This window comes from Megalops cyprinoides, chromosome 3 (genome assembly GCF_013368585.1).
Source record: "Megalops cyprinoides isolate fMegCyp1 chromosome 3, fMegCyp1.pri, whole genome shotgun sequence".
NCBI lineage: Eukaryota > Metazoa > Chordata > Actinopteri > Elopiformes > Megalopidae > Megalops > Megalops cyprinoides.
In genome coordinates this window covers 38,051,237-38,072,409 of record NC_050585.1, presented here as the reverse complement: position 1 = coordinate 38,072,409, position 21,173 = coordinate 38,051,237, and the positions used below count along the sequence as shown (strand labels likewise).

Below are 21,173 nucleotides of genomic sequence, written 5' to 3'. Positions count from 1 at the left end.
ATTCGCTTACTCCGAGAACCCGGATGAATTTCTCATTCGTTTAACAGCCGTCAATCTAACCTGGCCGGGCGTGTCTCCAAGGTTAAGTCAAGTTTCTCGTGGCGCTTTAGGAATGACGTGTCCCTAGAATAGTGGTAAATCAAGTTCAAATGAAGAAGTATGCGAGTTTGTATGAAATTATGAATAACCTCAAGTTACTTAGATATTTATTGGATTTACGGTTGATTTAAAATTCTAAATAATCATCACATGCAAAAGGTATCCCTGTAAGCATGGAATTATAAATTGCTTGTCTTGGGCAAAATGAATGTCTTACAAATCAGCATCAGATTACACACACAATCTAAGTGAAAAGAACACGCACTTTCCCATATGAAGTGTATACTGACCACCTTTAATGAAATAAATGTGTAATGCTTTTACAAATCTCACAATAATGAATCTGCATACATAACACTGTATGCTCCTTAAAATAATTAAATACCATTTATTAAAATACCCTCCCCCAAACCCATGAGCAAACATCACTTTATCAAAGCTAGGTGATGGTGACCCTGTCCAGGCATGAGGAGAACATTCAGAGCCTACTGTGATACATGAAGAACACAGAGAGGCTGTCACTAAAATCTGCCACTGCTCCCAGACAACATACTTCTACTTCTCACATACATATCGGAACCTTGACCTCCAAAATGTGTTTTATAATATGCCTCAGTCTTCAACAAACATTTCAAGTCATTTGAATACATTGACCACATTGTACAGACAACTGTTGCTGTGATGGGTATGTGCTTGTGGAAGCCTGGAACTGAACTCTCAGGATGCTTTTCTGCATTTTAGTGCTTAGTGTTGGATCCATCAAAACACAGGACTGGTTAAGAAGTGTCTTATAGCCAGCAGTAGAGTCAAAAATCATCAGCTATCTATTACAGTACCAAAAGTTATGTGGCTCACAAAAAGCTACTAACACTCTACCATTTTACACCCACCATCCCTGCATCTGTATACAACTGGACTTCTAAACACATTTACATAAAACCAGATATGATTGATCTTCATGTTGCCCATACACGCAAATCAAAAAGCTGCCTTCAAATTGCCTTCAAAGTGAGTTGAAGAGGTTCAAAGAAAGAGCATCAAATTCCCCAATTAAACTGCTGGTAAGAAAAGGTAGGTGTGGTATGCAGTCATGTCTGCCCTTTGTGGAGGGACAATATGAACAACCAAAATACCAGTATTTACTCATTAATGCAAAAAAATAATACATTTAGATTTTTTCAAAATTTAAGAGATGAATGGCATCCTGTGTCCCAACTTAAGGGATCGATATAACACGTCTTAATAAAGCTTCATTTCTTACCCTTCAATTGCCTGCAATATTGGCTGGTATAAGTAGATTGCTTTATTTTTTTCATAGAAACAGAGAAGTGTAGAATATTCGGAACTGTATAAATGAGATTCCTCTCATAAGGCAGTATAAAACATCTCCCTTTAGAATCAAAAATCCCTGGACAGCAGGTCCAGTAAGTAAGTTAAGTAACTCCCTGAATTTACAGAGATGAATTGTTGAAAATAAGCAATTCAAAAAAAAAAATCTAAATGTGTAGCAGCAGCTAATCTGATTTAGGTGTGAGAAGAAAATCCTATTATTCACATGACAGAATAAAATCACATGACAAAAAACTACAGGGCTGTTCTACTGAGCATAGGTGTTTCCCTCAATGGTAACATGCAGACCTACCTCACTTGCCTCTGATATATTTATCTGTAAAAGAGTACTCGCTTCACCCTCTCTTCACTGACTTAACGGACACAATACCAAGATGCAGGTGCTCACAGCTGTATTGGGAAAAATATTGTGACTAAAATCACATAGCACTTGAACGGTTCCATGGTGTTCAGTCTGTCAGTAATGGGAAAATCCTAATTCGTACATTGCCTGGTCTCTAATTCTGACCTTGCATGAAGGATTAGTTTTGGGATTAAAAAGACACAGTGGGTTCAGAGTAATAAATGCATCACATATAAGTTTAAGGAAAATCAGTCAGGGGAAAACATGTCTGTACACTTGTGTCATTGAGGTGATTGAAAAGTTCTTTAGACAAATGGCACATAATCTGTACAAAACATTAAAAATATAGGAAAAAAATTATATATATAAATATCTGCATGTATGTATATATGTATATGTGAGGCACAGGGCAGTCCTGTGGTTGCACACATCATTCACATTAAATACGCCTGATCAGATTGCTATGAAAACGCACTACGAAAGAAAAAAAAAAGAAAGACTTCAGAAACCCCCTCTCCTAATAAAGCAAATATCATCCCTTTGTCTGAAGGGTCTTCGGGGTCTATAAGCTTCAGTCCTCCTGCCTGTGTGATTTTATGCTTCCCTTCTCTTCGGGAACTGATGTGGTGCATTCAGCTGCTTCCTGGTGGAGCTCACTGTGCAGGCAGGGGGCGCTCACGGGTCGGGGAGGTGCGAGGGGAAGGCAGTCTCTCGGAGGAGGCAGAGGCCGTCAGGGAGGACTGCAGGTGCACCGTCTTGTGGAACAGCTTGTTGCTGATAAGCACCACCAGGGAGAAAAGGCGCAGCTGGAAGTGGCTGTGGGAAAAGAGGAGGGAGGTGATCATGTTTTAGGGTCACTAGGTTCATGGAAAGGACAGTATCGTAGCAAGGAGAACATAAAGCAGAACTCACTACAGTTTAACAGGAGTCTTGGCCTCATTGGCGCTGATGATGAAGAGGGGGAACAGGATGGAGAACAAGCAGCCACTAGGAAGGAAGGAAGGAAGATGTATGTTACAACTAAATTCCAAATGACGAAGACAACCTATCCCTTTGAAATAAGAAAAACAGTGGTGTTACGATCCATCAGACAATTATTCTGGACAAATGTGTTTACAACATGTACCTTATGATGTAGGAAGATGGCAAGGCAGTCAGCAAAGCCATGGGCAAACCAAAGCCAAAGTAATAGGGCCAGTTTCTCTCAATGTTGGAAAGCCGCTGGTGCATCTCAATGCCTATTGGGGAGAATACTGAGCTATTACTGGGGACTTTGGTTGAAAATACAATTGGATAGGAAAGTATATATGTTCAAACCAATCAGGCTGTTCTGAAACCAACACTGAGATGTGCTGGCATAAACTGTAAACAATGACAGTTCAAGCACCTACAAAATGTTGTGTCATATATATTAACATTTCTTTGAAGGTGCAAAAATACCCCTTTTTAAGGGTCAAAAACTTGGACCACTGGGCATAATTCCAATGTTCCTGTGTGAACAAATCAAAGCCAATCTGAACCTTGATACAAGAATTTAAGTGCAGTATTCCTCAGCAAAGGCACAGTACAGACAAATAAGTGTACTCACCGTAGTTAAACCAGCGATATTCAAAGCAGTAGAGCGAATACAGCAGAGACATGTGGAGAAGACTGACCATCTGACCAATGGCATCGATGGGGAAGAGACTGACAATCATACCCTTAAAAATAATAACATCCATTTAATTACATGCTGCCTAAATCCACCAAGACAAATGCAACAGAACAATAACTAACTAACAAGAACTAACAGGTCCATTTTAACTGGAAATAACCTTAGTTATTGAGGTGAAGTCTTTATTTAAGGCACACAAACTTGGATGAAGTACCTGAATGAGAAAGAGGGCCTGCAGGAGGAGGTTGAACAGCATGTCAGCAATGATCTTGCTAACACTTGAAAAGGGCTGGGCCTTACGTCCAGATACCTCAAACGCCAGGTCAGCAATGTCCTGAAGCAGTCACACATAGAGAGGATCTTGATTTATCGGGTTCACTGTCAAGTAAGCTGGTGCATACACTCTAGACTAAGACAGTGAGTCACAATACTTAACATGAAAGTCCCGTGACAACCCAAACAGGAAATAAAAACTAAACATGTAACTGCTGACCATAAGGGAAGGAAATCAGAGCTCTAATCAGTTATATTATGAGTGAAGTACTTAATACGGAATCCTTGGAATAGCATCTCATCTTGAGAAGTAATTATTGCAAATACTTCTAATTGATAACATAACAGAGCCCAATCACAAGTGCACTCAAATCACTAGATTCAACTTTACAATATGTTTTTTCAGCATTCAATAGAAAATGACAGTTTGAACTTTGCATGATATTTGAGGCAGTTCATGACACTGCTGGAGCAGTTATTGTTATGATTATTTTGTTTAAAATAAAAAGCCTTATTTTATTAATAAAATTTGTAGTTGTATTCTTTGTTTTAACAATAAAAGTGTAAATGTCGTGACTAGACAAAATATCTCTCACAATGCTTGTGAGACCTTTTTTTTTCCTTCCCATGTAAAAACATGTAATTGGAACAGAGTTCAGACACCTATACAGACATCATGCCTTGGTTTACATATGACCACTAGGTCTTCTTTTTGTTTAAGGCCACAACTGGAACTGATTTTCAAGACACTCATTTAGACTTCAGTGAAAATGAACCTGCTCCAAAATATGCAGTTTTATGAGCACTGTGATTAGAGGCTCACCTGAAACCAAATAGCATTGACGATTTTGCTGAGGACAAAGAGAGGCAGCACCCAGAGAGCGCTGAACACAGAAGTCAGGATGAACTCCAGCCAGGACCAGACATCACCATGCAAAGAAGGGTCACCTGACAGGAAATGGTTCAGTGACAGTTAACACCAGGCCTATAACCAAGAGCATGCATGAAATAATCTGTCCTACTGCCCACTAGGTATACATACCAATGATTCTTGCAGTAAGATTCTGAAGAAGTGGTATAAACACCCGGTAGAATAGAAATAAACTGAGCTGTGAAGGAAAAAAAAAAATTAATTGAAAACTACTTAGTGAATACGATGCTCACAATGTTCGTTCCATGACTTTTTGTTTCTGTACAATAGTAATGCCTATTTTGCAGTACATACATGTGTTAAACACAGAGCTAATTTTAGAACACTTACTGTTATTCAAATTTTTTTCTGAACTGACAAATTACCATCTGAGAGACACTTACCCAGAACACTCCACCATTCCAAGCGCAGCATTGAAAAATTCGGCTTACTACTTTTGGTTCACTGGAAAAAGAATATCACACACATAAAATTACCCTGCATAGTTTTCATTCAAAGTACAGATTTTAGAGCAATTACAATTCACAGGAATTTCAGAAAAATGCAAGGTGCAAATCTTGGAAAAAAGTGTCTGAGAGAAACAGGGACTGTTAGCAGGTAAATTCGCCCTTCAGATATCGTTCAGTACTAAATCAAGCACTCAACCTTTCATGTTTCCGTTCCACACTATGTGCCCGTCTCTGCGCCAATGCTCCACTGGCCCGTCTTCGCCTCTGTTCTTCCCTTTTCTGCTGAATACGGGTGTCCAGCTTGGAGATCGTTCCAATCCCCAAAATGGAGTCCTTAATCCCCTTGAATGCCACAAACATATATTAGTTTGAATAACTTGAGACATTCTACAATACGAATCCACAGTGGTTGTGCTGCTCTCATATCCAGTTGTTTGCGCATCTCTAACTACCGGAGAGGGACGTCATATCCCCTACCAAATGATTCCTAAAGCACATTATTTTGTTTCACAGACCTTTGACAATATTCTTCCATCAATGCACAAACCACTAACGTCATCTGTAACTGAAGCGTACAAATCCACCGGCGTTGTGCCCCACTTACGTAAAACATACTATGAAAGTATACATTTATACTTCCTCAGTAGATACTCATCTAGATTCAAATGTGCTATCTGGGAACATGAAGTGATAAAGCTCAAGGAAAAGATAAGAGAGTCACTGAGTGCAAACAGCAATGCAGTCAAATGTCCGTTGTGGATCCTGAGATAATATCAGGAGACCAGGAGTGAGATGGCTGACTGATTCTCTGAATGCAGTCCACTCTGCCTGTAATTAGGCCAGAGCTGGACTACCCCTGTAAGTATAGAAGCATCTGCAGTGGGGTTTTGGGAAAATCAAAAATAAACAAGCCACTTATCTTGGCATATTCTAAAAATATCAACCCTTATTTAAAAAAAAAATACTGTTGAAAGTATTACATTAGTGTGGAACATTCAAAGAATAACACTGACCACAAGTGATTCTGTGATTTATGTTTGACCAAGAAACCCGTTACACTTGAATTCCACTTTACTTTGCTTGGGTTTCTTTATGTTTGAGTGCTGTTTGGGTCATTTTCTGCTTGTTTGTATTCTGCTCAAGTATGAAACAGTAAGAGTCTCCATTGTTAATGTAAAAGCATTCTTTTCTTGTTCTAATCAAGAAATGGTATAACTGAGGTGCAAACTAAAAAGAAAGACTCGCACTTTCACATTTACCATATCGACCACACTGGTACATGGCAGTACCTTTTCCTTATTTTGTGGGCATAATATGAGTGCACAGCCATTCATTTTACTTGAACAGTTATTTAAAATGTAGTTCAAATTTTAGCAATGCATACACATAGGTAAGTGTACAATGAGAAAGTATAGCCCAAAGAGTTGTAGCCAGCACTGCCTCCAACAGAAAGCATTGTGTTTTTCTGAGCATAGCACAGCACAGCAACACACCAGACTGAAACATTTCTATACTATGAATTGTAGTGAAAAGATACTTGTGTGTCTGGAACCCATTACAATATTTGGAAAAACAAACTTGCAATGAACATTCATGAACATCAAGTGGCTTTTCCAGCAAACACATGAACAACAATTAAACTTAGTCGGACTAAGAGCTGATTATGACAAGCTCAGCATTCATTGAATGACTCAAGACTACTGTTAGTAATAGTTACGGAATCTTCATGAATGCGGACTCTAACATAGTGTGTTTTTAAAATGTCTTTTCAGAAGAAGACCAAGTGCTGTGCTGACCGTTGCAACATAGCAGAGGAAGGTCCTAATACTGTCTGCCATTTCCAGCTCAGCTGCAGCGTCATCAACTGTAGAAGGGAGGGGGGTTGGGGACCTGGGAAGCACTCATGGTGGCAAGAGGAGAGTCCAACAACCTGTCAGAAAAAAATGAGCATGAATGTGAGACTACAACATTCAACATTAGACTCCATATTATTACCTCCCCCTTTTTACATGGTGCTATACATATTGGAACAGTATTCAATCAAAAACATTTGCTGGCACATGGCACACTTGAGAATATAGTAATGACCACTTTTCGTGGCTGACATTCCATATATAAGACAAAGGTTGTCAAAATTGTTTCAAAGTTATAAATGCTGGCCAGTACCATAACATGTACAAAACATAACTACATAGAGCTCCATTTTCACAACCATAGAGACAACGGCAAATGTCTCACTATTACATGAATACTATTTTCAGTGTTGTGCATGAACGCGTTAAAAGGGCGCGTCCATTGAACGTGCTCATTTTTCCGGTGAATGGTGAATTTGAACGTATCCGTTCGCAACTAAAGAACGTGAACTTGAGCTCGTTCGGAATCCTTGGGTGTGTTAAAGTTACTGCTTGATGAGTAAACACGGACGGCGTTATTGCATACCTGAGACGTTTTTATTAGTGCAACTCATCAGCTAGACAATTCGACAGCTCGCAACCAACTGCCCGCTAACAATCACTGCGCTTGTAGACGTACACATAAAATAGTCCTTGGACAATACCCTTATATGACAGTACATGGTGCACTGTAAACACTGGCTAGTTTAAACAATTTTTGCAAAATGGCTAGTGCAAGTGGTGGCAAGTAACAAAGGAATTTACTTTGTGGTTTGAACTTTTTCTTACTTTATTTGCTTTTGCACTTCCACTAGTAAAATACATAACTTCTGAATGTACAAGTATACAGTGGCCAGTGAAGTGGCAATGATGGGGGGGGGGAGGTTCTACTGAAAGATAAGCTCAGAGCACCTCATTAAAAAAAATGGAAGAAATGAACTGGGACTGTGAACTTGTTCAAAATTCAAAATTGTGAACTATGAACGTGAACTTGTTCATTTTAACCTGTGTGAACTGAACTTTGAGCTAGCTTTGAGCTGTGTGAACTTGCACAACACTGACTATTTTTAGGATGGCATGCCAGGGAACTGAAGCTGTTCTTTCAAATGGCAAAAATTCTGAAATACTGACAGCCATGGGTTAAAGCTGACATGGAGCATCAAACTGATGCTTCCACTCCCACTTCCCCACTGCAACATTCCAAACTAGGGACTCTATTTTTCCACTATTATTACTATAATCATTGCAAAACATTTGTATCAAATACTGCTAACATTTAACCTGAACTCAGAGTGACTTTTTCTGGTCATATTGAAAGTTACCCTAGGCTAATATACTGACTTACCACTGAAGCAGAAAAAAGGACCATATTTGAACTCTGCAGGTTGAAAAACCAAAAGGTATTTACCTTTTAAAATCTGAGAACTGGCTGAAACACAGGTGGCTTGGACTGACCAAAATTCAGGATTTACATTACAATTATAATTTTATTTTTATATTTAATGTGGTCTTCTATGCCAAACTACAGTGTATTTTAGAGATTTTGCTTGATATTGTATTTTTACCATTATTTTATACGTATTAAGTTATCCGAGGTGGAGCATCCCGTCGGTGACTAACGTTATTAGTACTAGTATTACTATTATTTTACTATAACAGTAAAGTAATAAATACACGAGTTCTGATGGACAGATGATATGGCGGTTTGCCGAGATGAGTAACTGTAATATCACTTTATAGAAGTAACATCTGTATTAGATACGACAACGACTATTGTAGACAGCTGGTAAAAATATTGTTACGCCACCTAAGTGTGTAACGATGTGAAGTTTCGGATATGTTTGAATAAGGATATATACAAAAGCACAAAAACAGAACTAAACATATCAAAAGTACATTTCATTAGCTAGCCACACAACAGTGGAAAACTGAAAAATGTCAGCAGAAAATGTGCTCGGTAAGTTATCTAGCTTGTTAGAGCGGTCGTTTGCTAACTAATGAAATAACTTATATTATAGCTAGTAGGCTAGCAAGGCTAGCAAGACTAGCTATGGCAAGCAACCAACTGGCTAGTTGGCCTTTTAACTTAACAAGCAACCTAGCCGATATGTTATGTTCCAAATACGACTGAGTGTAATAACTAGTGCTAGATATAAGTTTGTAAAGTAACGTTAATCAATGGTAAACAGCTTGTTGTATTTACCAATGGAGTGTCATACACAAATAGCTAGCTAGCTGACTCACGTTAGTTCAAATCTCTAGCCATATATCTATCAGCAAGCTATCTCACTGTATTTTGGTGTTTGATATTTTAGAAAATGTGTTCGTGTAAATGTGTCAACATATATGAGCGAGAAAGCTTTAGCTGGCTTCTTACATCAGGTACTTGCTAGACAATAGCTGGTTACCTACAGTACTTAGACCGTTACTAGCAAGCAAAGCAGCCCAGCTAGCTAGGTAGCTATATCACAGTGCTCGCTAACTAGCAAAACAACAACTGGTAACCTGAGACGATCCAGCTGTTAGGATGCCGCTGAAGTCTTCCCATTTACCTTCTCTTACCTCATCCGCTTCTCTGACACCTTCTGATAACCTTATTCGATTCCTTGACTCACGACTTATTGTCTCATAATTCTAAACACAACCCAGTACTTGGGCCCTGTACAGTAGGACATTACGCACTCTCCACTCCCAAACAGGATTGTGGGATATGCAGTGACAAAGTCGAAAACAAGGCGTCCAGGAAGTCAACAAATGTCACTCACGTTGGCGAAAAACTCGGTGTGCTAAACTCTGCATTCTCAACTCTGTAGGTTTTGACATCTTATCCCACCCTCCAGCTTATCAAGTCCACTCGTTTATTTATTTATTTTAAATTTGTCGCTTTTTGTCGTGTTTCTTTCTCACCACACATGAAAACCTCGCAATTATTCGTTTCAAATCGGCGTGTACAGCGCCAAGAACGCAGTATAGCTAGCTAGAAAATAGGGTCTGTATGGCTGACAACATTTAGTTACGCAATTGTTTCACATGTACTGTGAGTACTTTGCATGTGCAATGAAAGATCATATGAACCACACTGGAATCAGGACACCATTTAGTTTTGATTTCCCTCTTTATTTCAGCAACCAAGCAATGTCACCTATCCCAAACAATACAATCCTTCACAAAGTCATTATTCCCTTCAATCTCCTGATACATGGAGAGGCATAAAGGTGTCTGCAATCTGTTATAAAAATCACATAATAATATAGGAGCTTCTATTAGCATTTGTTGTACAACGGAATGTCCCATTAAAATAAAACACAAACTTTTCCCACAAAAAATCAAAATGAGAATAAATCAATGGTGTTATAGCTACTTTTGATTTGTACCACAGTGCTCCCTTTAATTGATTCAAAATATAATGTTCCATGAAATAAATTGGATATAATAGGCAACCAAAAATAAAAGGCATTATTTCCCAATTCACACAACATAAAACTGGACTTAACCTGCTTATACATAGGCATAAAAAAATCCAGATGATGATGTAAAACAACAGGTTGTCAGTGCAATTTAAACTCAGGCAGTGCTTCAGTTAATATGCGTCTCTTGTTTGTAAACAGCAAATTTAAGATTAAATCCTGGTAATATGAATATATTCTGTGTCATAAGTCAGTTTGATTACACACTGGTGGAGTTCTACATTCATCAAATACAGGCATACTATCTTCAAGCTCAACAGACAACAAAAACCTGTTTAGTTTTCTCAAGTCAAATGACAAAGCAGAGAAGTCTTTCACCAGCAGCTTTTCTACGATATTTGAATATGCTGTGAAGAAGCACTACTGCCTACAGACTAGTACCCTGTTTACTTTTACATCATTCATTTGCTTGCCAACATGGAAATTCTTGGAAAACTGTTCAACCACCTAATTAGGCAAAGCATGAACAACTGAGTGGTGTAAAAATGAGTGAATTTAATATTTCAATTTTCAGGCAACATAAATGTCTTTCTTAAGATATAGACTTTGCAATCTTTTTTTCAGTGTGCAGTGTTTACCAAGATATAGTACCTTGACTGGCCATTTTAAAATTCTGTGGAAACCCATTCATCAAAACTGAACCACACACTAGCAAAATAATGAATTAAAAATCAGGCCTCATGATGCATCATTCAGTGGACAATACCAGCCAATATGGAGGAGACTTCCTGTTTTTCACTTAAAAGCAGTGTATTGTGAGGAATGTCAAGAAGCTTTCTACCGTATCCTGTATACCACTGCACTTCATAAATTTTGGATTTCAAGGTAGGAAGGTTAACCACAAAAGCTCTCAGAGGCTACCAGAACAGACTGGGGAGCTTTACACCGAGATGGAACCCTCTCTGAAGTTGGTTTTCCCAATGAGGACATTGAGCAATGTCGCCCGGCCTTCGCGGCTCTCCTGCTGGGCTTTACAGATGATGTCATCCAATCTGTCCTCATCCTCTCGCCTGATCAGGTAGCCCTTGCCTCCATAACCATCAGCCACAACATGGTAATCTAATAATGGGTAACAGGAGTACAGGTATATTTAAACTACAGTAACAAATAGAGGCCACAAGTCATGGCTATAGGCAGACAGACAACTGGCTAAAACATCTGGGTGAAGCACATACACTCACCTGTAAAGGACAGCCCACAGGCCACGTTGCTGCCCAGGATGGGCACCTGTTCCCTGGAGATCTGACTCCAGCAGGCATCATTCCCCACCAGAGCGATGACAGGGGTCTTAGACAAAGGTATGGAAACATTTATTGTGGACACGTACTGTACAAAGCTAACAGTTTGTATCTATTGTATCTATTTGTATCCATCTCCTCAAACAGGCAGCCTTTCTTTCAGTGCAAAGTTAAAACACGAACTGTACCTTGTGCCGAGTGAAGGTATCAAATTCAGCCACACTGTACCCCAGTGACCCATCTCCATAGATAATCCACACCTGAAAGTATTTTACATTTGTGAAACACACATGAAGATCATCTTCCCTCACATTTAACCCACCTTCTACTCAAAAATGACCAAACCAAAAGTAAACTACAGATAATGTTTCGTTTTAAAAACTTGGCCCCTAAAATGTAAAGAAATAATAATCCCAATTTTGTTATCATTATTAAGCAGATCTAAGACAGGTATAAGACCTGTCTTAGACCAGTTCTCTTTCACAAAGTGAAGAAGAGAGTGAGTGAGAGAAAATAAAGTATCAGTATAAAATCTCAAACCACACTGAGAAGAGGTAAGCGGCCTGGATTGATTAGATATATGTTGGAAAGGTGTATTAAAATATTGCCCTGAAATGTCAATGATGCTATGGTTTTTGCTGAAGGTCATTATTATTATTATTATTATTATTAGTGATGAGTTTTATTCATTTGAACTTGAATGATTTACATATTTTCATTGTAGTTATTATCAGTGTCCTTCTGAGTATAGCTACTCAGGAAGTCATATTTAAACCATACCTCTGATTCAGGCCGACAGAGTTTCGCTCCAAGTGCAAATCCTCCTCCAACACCCAGAGTCCCAAAGGCACCTTCAAGTAAGAAGAACATTCAAGGGCAAATTCTGATTTGCAGAGTATGTACTGCTTGTTGGAAACACAATGACACAGTGCTGGGATGTCTAACCTGGATCCAGCCAGCGCAGAGGGCCTCTGGGCCTCATAATATAGGCGGCGCTGCCCACAAAGTCTCCACCATCTGCCACAATGATACTGTCTTCAGCCATCAACACATCCACACGGTGAAGCACATTCAGTGGATTGAGGTGTCGCTCTGTCTTCTCTGCTGCCTTCTCTCTGTAGAGCAAAAACACATTCAGATCATTACAACGTTAAAAAGAAGTGTGTGAACAGAAAATTCCATACATACTTTTTCAAGACACCAAATGGAATGGATTTCAGAAGGTGCACCAAGCCAGCAGAAAGTGTGCACCAGATACAATTTGGGATGAACGCGGGATGCATCGTTTCTAACATCTTTGCAAAACTATCTGTACCATATTGAATTGCATAGCATCACATTCTTTTGCATCGCATCGTATTGCGTTGAATCGCATTGTGTTGAATCAAATCGTGTTGAATCGCACTGCATCGGAGTGAATCATATTGTATCGCATTAGTAGTTGCTTCATATGTCTCTTTAATGTATCGGATCGTTGGCAATGCATCAAGATGTGTATCGCATCGGCCTCAGTGATGGAGATGCATATCCCTACTTCAGAATATGGTCAAGGCGATTATTTTGTCTTAAAATGTTTCAAACAGAACATGAATCCATTTTTGTTGTAAAACTGAGGCATAACAGAATAAGCTACATTGCTTAGCTGAAAAGCTTTATTGACTTAAACCATTTCAGCGATTCCAATAAAATGCCCATTCTAAATTCAATCAAAATAATGAAAAGATACAGATCTTTATTTGATAAGATGAGTGAGAATTTTTATTATTACATTATTAAATGTGTTTTTTTCAACAAGTTTACCTGTTTGCATTCTCTTTGGTGATATCCCCATCCTTCAGACTCTGAGGCCAATCTGCTGGACATCGGTGGCCTGTGAGACCCTTGGAGAGGCGCAACAAGAAGGATCCAGCATCTCCTGCACAGGTGTAGGCCAAGTAGGTGACAAGTAGACTTTAAAAATGGCTATCAACAGCCAGATCAAGAAAAACACACATATGCATAGCAAAAACACAAACGCAAAAGATATGTGAAGATAACCAATCTGTATTGTCTGTGCTTCCCAGTTAGCACCGTACCCTGGATGGCAACAGTCGGCTTCCAGAACATGTCAGAGTTCTTCAGAAGTTGGGTCTTGTCACGGTTGACAGCGATAATCTTGCTGCGCCGGTTCAGGACTCTCCCGTAGCTCAGACGGAAGTCACACACTGTGCCTGTGGATTCATCACCGTAATTATGAGCATGAGTGTAAGGGTCCTTTACTAGAGGCAGGAACTGCTAGAGCTGCCATAACAGGAAGTAAGGATCCTAGTCTTACGTCTTTTTTTTTTTTAAAACAGCATATTAAAGTAACAGCAGAACACCAGCAATCCAGCCATACATAAACACAACTGTTACACCTGCACATAGTGTGCATCGACAAAAACCCAAGAAAAGCATCCCGAATCGGATCAGGAAAACATGTCAAACATATCAGGAGTTTTTCCTTATGCGCATGTAAATCAGAGAAACCCAAGTAATATAGTAAGGCTATAGATGAAAGAAAATACACTAGGGTCCAAAATTATTGGGACACCTGGGCATTTTGTGGTTAAGTGTGGATGTGTCCATGTAGCTATTAGTTTTATCACTCGAACCTAATTTATGGTGTGGCGAAAACAGTTACATGTTTTGGCAACTATTAACATTTTCAAAACATCTCTTTATGTGGCTGGCACACGATTGCCTGATGACTACCCTTATTTCCAACATTTTAATAATATGTATGACATTAATTCTGCCAAACAAATTGACAATTCCATGACATTAACTTAATTTTAAAAGGTACCTACATACTTATTGAGTGCAGACAAGTGAACAAAAATGACCATCACTTTAATTAGGCCTGATTGAACGTTTCCCTGCCCCCTAATTAAACACTCATACTGAAGCCTACATAAACCTAACAAGGTTGGAACATGGTCACAGAAGATGAAGCTGAAATTGACATTGACATAAATATGACTTTCCCAATGTCTGATGGAATATGCAGCAAAAATATTGTGGGCTTTCAGAAAAAAAGTGAGTGTCCCAATAATTTTGGACCCCAGTGTAAATGAATAGAGGCATGTGTAATTGTAATTTGCTGATCCTGGTTCTAACCTCAGTATGTGGAGCTATCATTACATGCATCGTTTATAGTGTTTATTTTCCCCCATTCAACACATTTCATCCACAGCTCTAACTTACGGGATGCAAGTGGTTGAGACAGAACTGACACTCTCCAAGTAGACAAAACAATTAGACCATGGATTCTGCAGGGTTAATTCCAAAGGAAAAGCAAGACACGGTCATGCAGCATCAGCACAAACTTTCTAAACCACCAGTAAATGTGCACATTGAGACAGAACAGTGAATCACACAATTTGTTGGAAATGGAACTCTGTATCATGTCTACAAATGACTAAATGCTCTGGTGAACAAGAGATGCACCTCACCGGCCAGCAGCACCAAATCAGCCTCCTTCAGGGCATCTCGTCTGTTCTGCCGGATGTGTAGAGGGCTGTCGCGCCCCAGCATGCCCCTGGCCATACCACCAAGGAAGCAGGGAATACCCAAAGACTCCAGCGCCTTCCTGCAATGTTTTAAAACATATTATATTTAAAACATAAATAACATTACAGACGGCTATCGCACAGTCTATTTCACATTGGAAAAATAGATCATCACCTGATTTCATCCACAGGTGTTGGAGGTAATGTTGCCTGGCTGCCAAGTAAAATGACTGGCTTTTTGGCTCTGCTCACTAGTTCCACGCATTGCTGTACCTGAAACAATTATCAGAAACAGAAACAATTATTAGAAACAATTATCCATACATGATGCTCAACAAAATGCTGTGTAAGTAAGTAAGGTTATCTGTCTGACAATGCATGACATGACATATCTGACTTTGCCTCCTAGTCCTGGTGACCCCACGTGGTGTTGAATAAAAAACACTGCCTTTGCTGGGAGAGAATTAAGGCTTGATAAGGAAGGGACTGAGTGATTTAGAGCTTTATTGTAACAAAAACACATTGGAGTTCTTCAGAATCATGACAAAGAAACAAGTGTTATAAAGCATTTCAGGTGCTCCCTAACAGGTATGTTGTCCTACCCAACAAACAGTGCCCCAGTGTGCATATGGCAGGTAACCTCACCTGTGCATCTGTAGCCTGCGGTATGTGCACGGGCTGTGGGGAGACGTCCCTTGGTTCCCAGGCTCCAGCAAACAGGTTCTTTAAGTGATTGTGCAGGTACCTGATGGAGAATATAAGCATCCCTATGAATTAATGCTTTTCCTATGAGGAGGAGGCATCACCACATTCTCGTAAACTAGTAAACTAGACCTAAATTCCAATGGTCCAAGCTGAATTTCACAGCCCGCCTTACACATATTTTGAAGAACATGAGTCGTAGAATGCTAAAAAGCTAAAGATAACTGTCAAAAAAATACATACAAATACACTGTAGCTAGAACAGTACATAAAATGATAATGGGAGTTTTCATCAGAAATGACCCTGCATACTTAATCAATCTGACTTAAATATGCTTTATTATACTATGAGTGTCTTGAACAGGAAAGCCATTTTAAACCTGGAACAATTGTGAAAACGTGTTTCTGTACATTTCTGACAAATTACAGAGCATACAATAGTTTTTCGCTTGTGTCGTACTCTACTTCACTTGTAAGTCGCTTTGGATAAAAGCGTCTGCCAAATGAATAAATGTAAATGTAAATGTCAATGTTCTGATGACATGGGTACAAATAATATATTTAATAATTTATTTGTATCTCATATTCCATGTACTGTAACTCAAACATTTTCTTTACCAGGTGACAATTTTTCCCATTAATCCTTTGGGAGGGTTTTTGACACCAAACTCTTTCTCCACCAGATGGTAGGGGTATAGTGTGTCGATGGGGAATTCCACAAACACAGGACCTGTGGGCAAAAAAAAAAAAAAATCCTAGATGAGACACAACTCAACTACTCATAAAATGCAAAACACAGCTACCTTAATTTCTAATGGGCAATTTAACAAATGTTTTTCAGTTTCATTTTAATGTATAATGAATTGTATTGTTACATTATGACTACTGTTACATAATTTGTAGTGTACTGCTGACTTGCGTAACTTTATCAAACATTCTAAATTGTGATTCTAATTGGATCTGATGAAAAGTAACAAAGTCAATTTTTGCAAAATGCAAGATGTAAATGACTTGATTTTCCATCTAAGAAGGGAGATCAGAGTGCTTTAAGAGAGGTACATATTGATACTATTATACCTGGGGTCCCAGACTGTGCAATTGCTATGGCCTTTCTCACCACGGGCACAATCTCACGCACTGTCCGCACAGAGGCACAGAACTTGCACAGTGGCTTAAAAAGGGACATCTGGTCAATATCCTGAAGAGCACCTCGACCCTGCACACAAGACACCACATGGAGAGTTAATGGAAAGGGGCCTAACTTTATAGCAGGGCATTGCAGGATTCCATTTTCATTATGTGCAGTACAACAAATTAGCAGAATAAGATTTGATGTAATGAATGGTTACACTGAGTAGATCATTCTGTTCTATGATCAGATAAGGTTAACGGCCAACCTGCCTGCAAGAGTGTAGCAGCTGCTCCCCCTATCAAAAGCAAAGGAGACTCTGCCATCTGTGCATTCTTCACTGCTGTGACTGTGTTGGTTAAACCAGGCCCGGCTGTGACTGCAGCCACACCAATAGTGCCTGTACAATGTAAAAGACACTGAATGCAGTCAGACAATCTGGGCAAGAAACTTTCAAGATCCTTTTTCACGAATTCAAATCCTTTCAGTAAACAAGAACTTTGCTTGACTCCCTATTTCAGTGAAACATCATACTTTGATGTGGGTTATGACCATCAAAGTGCAAAAATATACAAATGTTGAATTTATTTTGGTATTTAGCTATCAAAGGGGCTTATGGTGAAACACAATGACACATACATAAAGCACTATGCTTTTCTGTCCTTTCCCTCGCTGGCACCAGCATGTGATTTCTGGGCTTTCTGTGCTTAATTCACAATTAGTAGCCATAACTTCAGACTCCTCCCCCTGAGGAAGGCAGGTCAGGTAATGATTTCAAATAACCAAAAATTCCGCCAGAACGGAAACTGAGAGCAATACTGCCGAAGACTGGTGGGATAGAATTACCAGAGAGCCTGGCAACTGCATCGGCTGCGAAGACAGCGGTGGCTTCGTGTCTAGTGTCTACGATGCGGATACCCAGCTTCTCACAAGCGACAAGGATGGGTGAGATGTGGCCCCCGACAAGTGTGAAGAGGAATTTCACCCCGTGGGCCCGCAGCACCTCTGCCACACTCTCCCCACCATGACGCGGGCTCTTAGTCTCCGTCTGGGGAAAGTGACACACACTTGTAGCTGCGAGTAACCCGTTCCAATTGTTCACACCGATGCACCTTATATTAGCTGTATCATATTACATTGCTCTGAAAAAGACAGTCATTTGCGAGTATAAACACCAGTCAAAGGTCAAGGATTACTGCTTCCCCTGTGTTGCGCAAAATGGACACCTACATTTTATCTATGACCTGTAATACGATAAGTATCTGCTGTGCAGCCACATAGGAGGTTTTTGAGCAACCTTGAGAACCACCTTTTGTTAAATGGAAGTACGATTTATCTGAGACTAATGAAGTGAACTTTTTTTTTTTTTCACAATAGGTGCATTTGGAGGAAGGACAACAACAAACAACGTATTCAAACAAGATTTTCGCAAACTTCAGCTCCGCTGGCACAGCCATGTTGTCCAGCGGTCTGTCTCTATCAATGATGCATCAAAGTTAAAACAAGAAATATGTGTTAACAACAACTTCAAAACACGATGGTCCTTACCTTGTGAATCAGCTGGTATAATATACCCAGTTTATAAGCTGCAAACACCACCCCTCCCAAAAAACAACCAAAAACACATCCCAAAACTGTGCTGATGTCCATGATTAATTTACATAAAATAAAGCCAATAAAGAAGCAAAGCTCACGAACTACTTATAAAAGAGTGTTAGCAAAATGGATCTACTAATTACAGAATTGGCACGCCAGCTAGCTTGGTCGCTAACTGTGACAGTAGGAATAACACTATCTTACAAACGACAAAGACAGTGGCCGATCATTTGCACCCTAGCTTGCTAGCGACGTATCAACTTCCAACACTGCTCAGTCTGAATGAGAACATAAAACTGGCTGGCAAGCTAGTTAGCTAAATCCGAGCTCTCTGTTGACATGAACGCCGTGCTGTCACAAGGCAGCTAGCTGACTCGCTAGCTAATTCCTTACAAAGTCTCTCAAGGCATCAGCTTGCTAGGTGTTTGTTCTTACGATGCCCAATTAATAATAGCCGGACATTCTTAGCTACCTAGTTAAATACAGCTTGTTATGATACATGACACATGACACGCGAGCCTGCTAGAACAGTACAGCATTCCAACTCAAAATGACCTAACAGTTCTCAACCTGCTGTCGCTAGGCGTTCCGCTGTTTCCTTAATAATACAGATTAAACTGTCAGTTACGCTGCGCATATCTACTAGAGAGACATTGTGAATTCCATCTGTTGTTGCGACTTCCAGGACAAACAAGAGCATCAGCCAATGGAGAGCCATAGACGTGAACGTATCAGAAACGTTTAAGGGCGGAGATAAAGCGCAGGAGACGTGCAGATAGGTATACAATTCCACCCACATACCCGTGGCTTGAGACAGCTCATCGATTTAGGAAGAGGTAATGTTAGGTCTGAGTAGTTAACTTAACAGGATTACGTCTTAACTCATTAATAGTTTATGCGAAATTTACGCCAACAGTATGCTGGATCAGGGCTTTACTGTGATAAACGTCTTTTACGTAGCTGTATGATTTTTTTTTTTGTTCTTTTCGTGATTTGAAGATATCCACACCGGTCTTGGTGCAAATTTTTGTGTCAAGTATGTAAATATACTTCTCATTGAAAGGGACAGTGAAATTATTTGAAAGAATCATTATAATCAAACCCTGCTGTAAAACTGCTGTAATTGTTGCATATCATGTGAGGACTAGCAGGGTTTCAAATTTAACACAACAAAGTGTGGTAAAGGTCCAGGGGGTGAATACTTTCTCCGGGCGCTGTATCAACAATTGTTCCTCAGATCATGTCTGCACCATAGAGACCATAAAAACAAATGCTGTACATGGTAATTTAAGAAAGGCTTATTGTATTCTTAATCTACACTACAGACACAGCAGACAACTGTGCACATTATTATTTTACAAAATGAGTAATCCCTCCAAATTACTCTCTTTCTGGAGAGAGTATGGTACAGAGTACTCACCAAGATTAATCACAGCACTTACCTTTTGGGTACATTTTCTAACTTCTTGGACACTGAGGCCAGAAAAACATTGGCTGGGGCTCTAATCCAATGCCATTTTGATTATGCTTGATGTTCCTGGTTTACCAGTGTCCCAAAGTCCTTGAAAGATAAACTACGTACATCTCGAAACTAGTTAGCCAGAATTATAGGGGAGCATCCTGTCCACCTTCACTTGGATTCCTCACACTTTGAAAAATTAAATTGGCTATCAGGAAAGACTTGATCAGATAAAATGTGTCTTATTGACAAGATTGTTTGTGGTGCTATGCCCATATATCATTATAACTATTTTAACTGTGTTGAAGACACCCATGTTTGTGCCACAAGGGGGAGCACAATTGATTTTTTAAATGTAAATGTTCCTAAACTATGAAAACGTAGATTTGAGCTATTGGACCTCAACAAGATTTGAGTATGACATCATCAGACCAATAAATTATCAAAAGCAAGTATTCAGGCCAAAAATTATGCCCACCACAAGCCAATGAAACTCAGAATTTTGCTAATTTGCACAAATTATTCAAATTAAGATAGCTCTTTAATGAATTGGCCCAAATGCACATTGAAGGGGTGTACAAAAATGATGTGTTAAAACATATGGTTTCTGCAGGAAATGCAGAATCATGCAAAAGTGGCACTGTTAAGTACACTGACATCCCTTTCCTCCTGAACCGATAGACCAGCGTTTCCTAAACCTCTCCTGGAGGACCCCTTGTCCTGCATGTTTTAGATCTCTCCCTGCTCCGACACAGCTGATTCAAATGGTCAGCTCCTTATGAACTCCTGAAGCCGCTTAATAACAAACTGATCATTTAAATCAGCTGTGTTGGAGCAGGGAGAGATCTAAAACATGCAGGACAAAGGGCCCTCCAGGAGAGGTTTGGGAAACGCTGTGATAGACCAATCTGAATGAAATTTTGGTTTCAGGATATTTGCACCAATATTTAAAAATGAATTAAAAGACAGTTGGCAGGTAAAAAACTATGACTGCACAAGATCCTATTATGTCACAAATGGCTATAACCTATGACACAGTGATTGACCACATGGGGTGGAGG

At 39.5% G+C, this 21,173-nt stretch overlaps 2 protein-coding genes across 5 annotated transcripts; both read right to left on the bottom strand.

Annotated features, from left to right (window-relative positions):
• Nucleotides 1–375: 375 nt before the first annotated feature.
• Nucleotides 376–9,674, bottom strand: ei24 (EI24 autophagy associated transmembrane protein). 4 transcript variants are annotated; one of them, XM_036525712.1, is made up of 11 exons: nucleotides 9,497–9,674; nucleotides 6,896–7,029; nucleotides 5,296–5,441; nucleotides 5,034–5,094; nucleotides 4,762–4,828; nucleotides 4,543–4,667; nucleotides 3,661–3,780; nucleotides 3,381–3,492; nucleotides 2,919–3,030; nucleotides 2,705–2,779; nucleotides 376–2,608 (listed from the first exon to the last, which is right to left on the bottom strand). In XM_036525712.1, exons 2-11 carry the CDS (start codon nucleotides 6,935–6,937, stop codon nucleotides 2,446–2,448), a joined length of 1,023 nt encoding a protein of 340 aa, XP_036381605.1. In that variant the 5' UTR covers nucleotides 6,938–7,029; nucleotides 9,497–9,674; the 3' UTR covers nucleotides 376–2,445. The 4 variants fall into 4 exon arrangements, with proteins under 4 accessions (XP_036381605.1, XP_036381603.1, XP_036381606.1 ...); XM_036525710.1 differs by having other exon boundaries at nucleotides 9,544–9,674; XM_036525713.1 differs by having other exon boundaries at nucleotides 2,708–2,779; nucleotides 9,544–9,674.
• A 431-nt stretch (nucleotides 9,675–10,105) lies between these two features.
• On the bottom strand, nucleotides 10,106–19,203 carry ilvbl (ilvB (bacterial acetolactate synthase)-like). The gene is made up of 15 exons (XM_036524231.1): nucleotides 18,606–19,203; nucleotides 17,904–18,105; nucleotides 17,330–17,457; nucleotides 17,006–17,144; nucleotides 16,547–16,658; nucleotides 15,872–15,971; nucleotides 15,402–15,499; nucleotides 15,170–15,306; nucleotides 13,772–13,906; nucleotides 13,497–13,611; nucleotides 12,642–12,811; nucleotides 12,477–12,547; nucleotides 11,885–11,956; nucleotides 11,640–11,745; nucleotides 10,106–11,517 (listed from the first exon to the last, which is right to left on the bottom strand). The coding sequence occupies exons 1-15, from the start codon at nucleotides 18,705–18,707 to the stop codon at nucleotides 11,339–11,341; spliced, it is 1,866 nt and encodes a 621-aa protein (XP_036380124.1). The 5' UTR covers nucleotides 18,708–19,203; the 3' UTR covers nucleotides 10,106–11,338.
• Nucleotides 19,204–21,173: the final 1,970 nt, after the last annotated feature.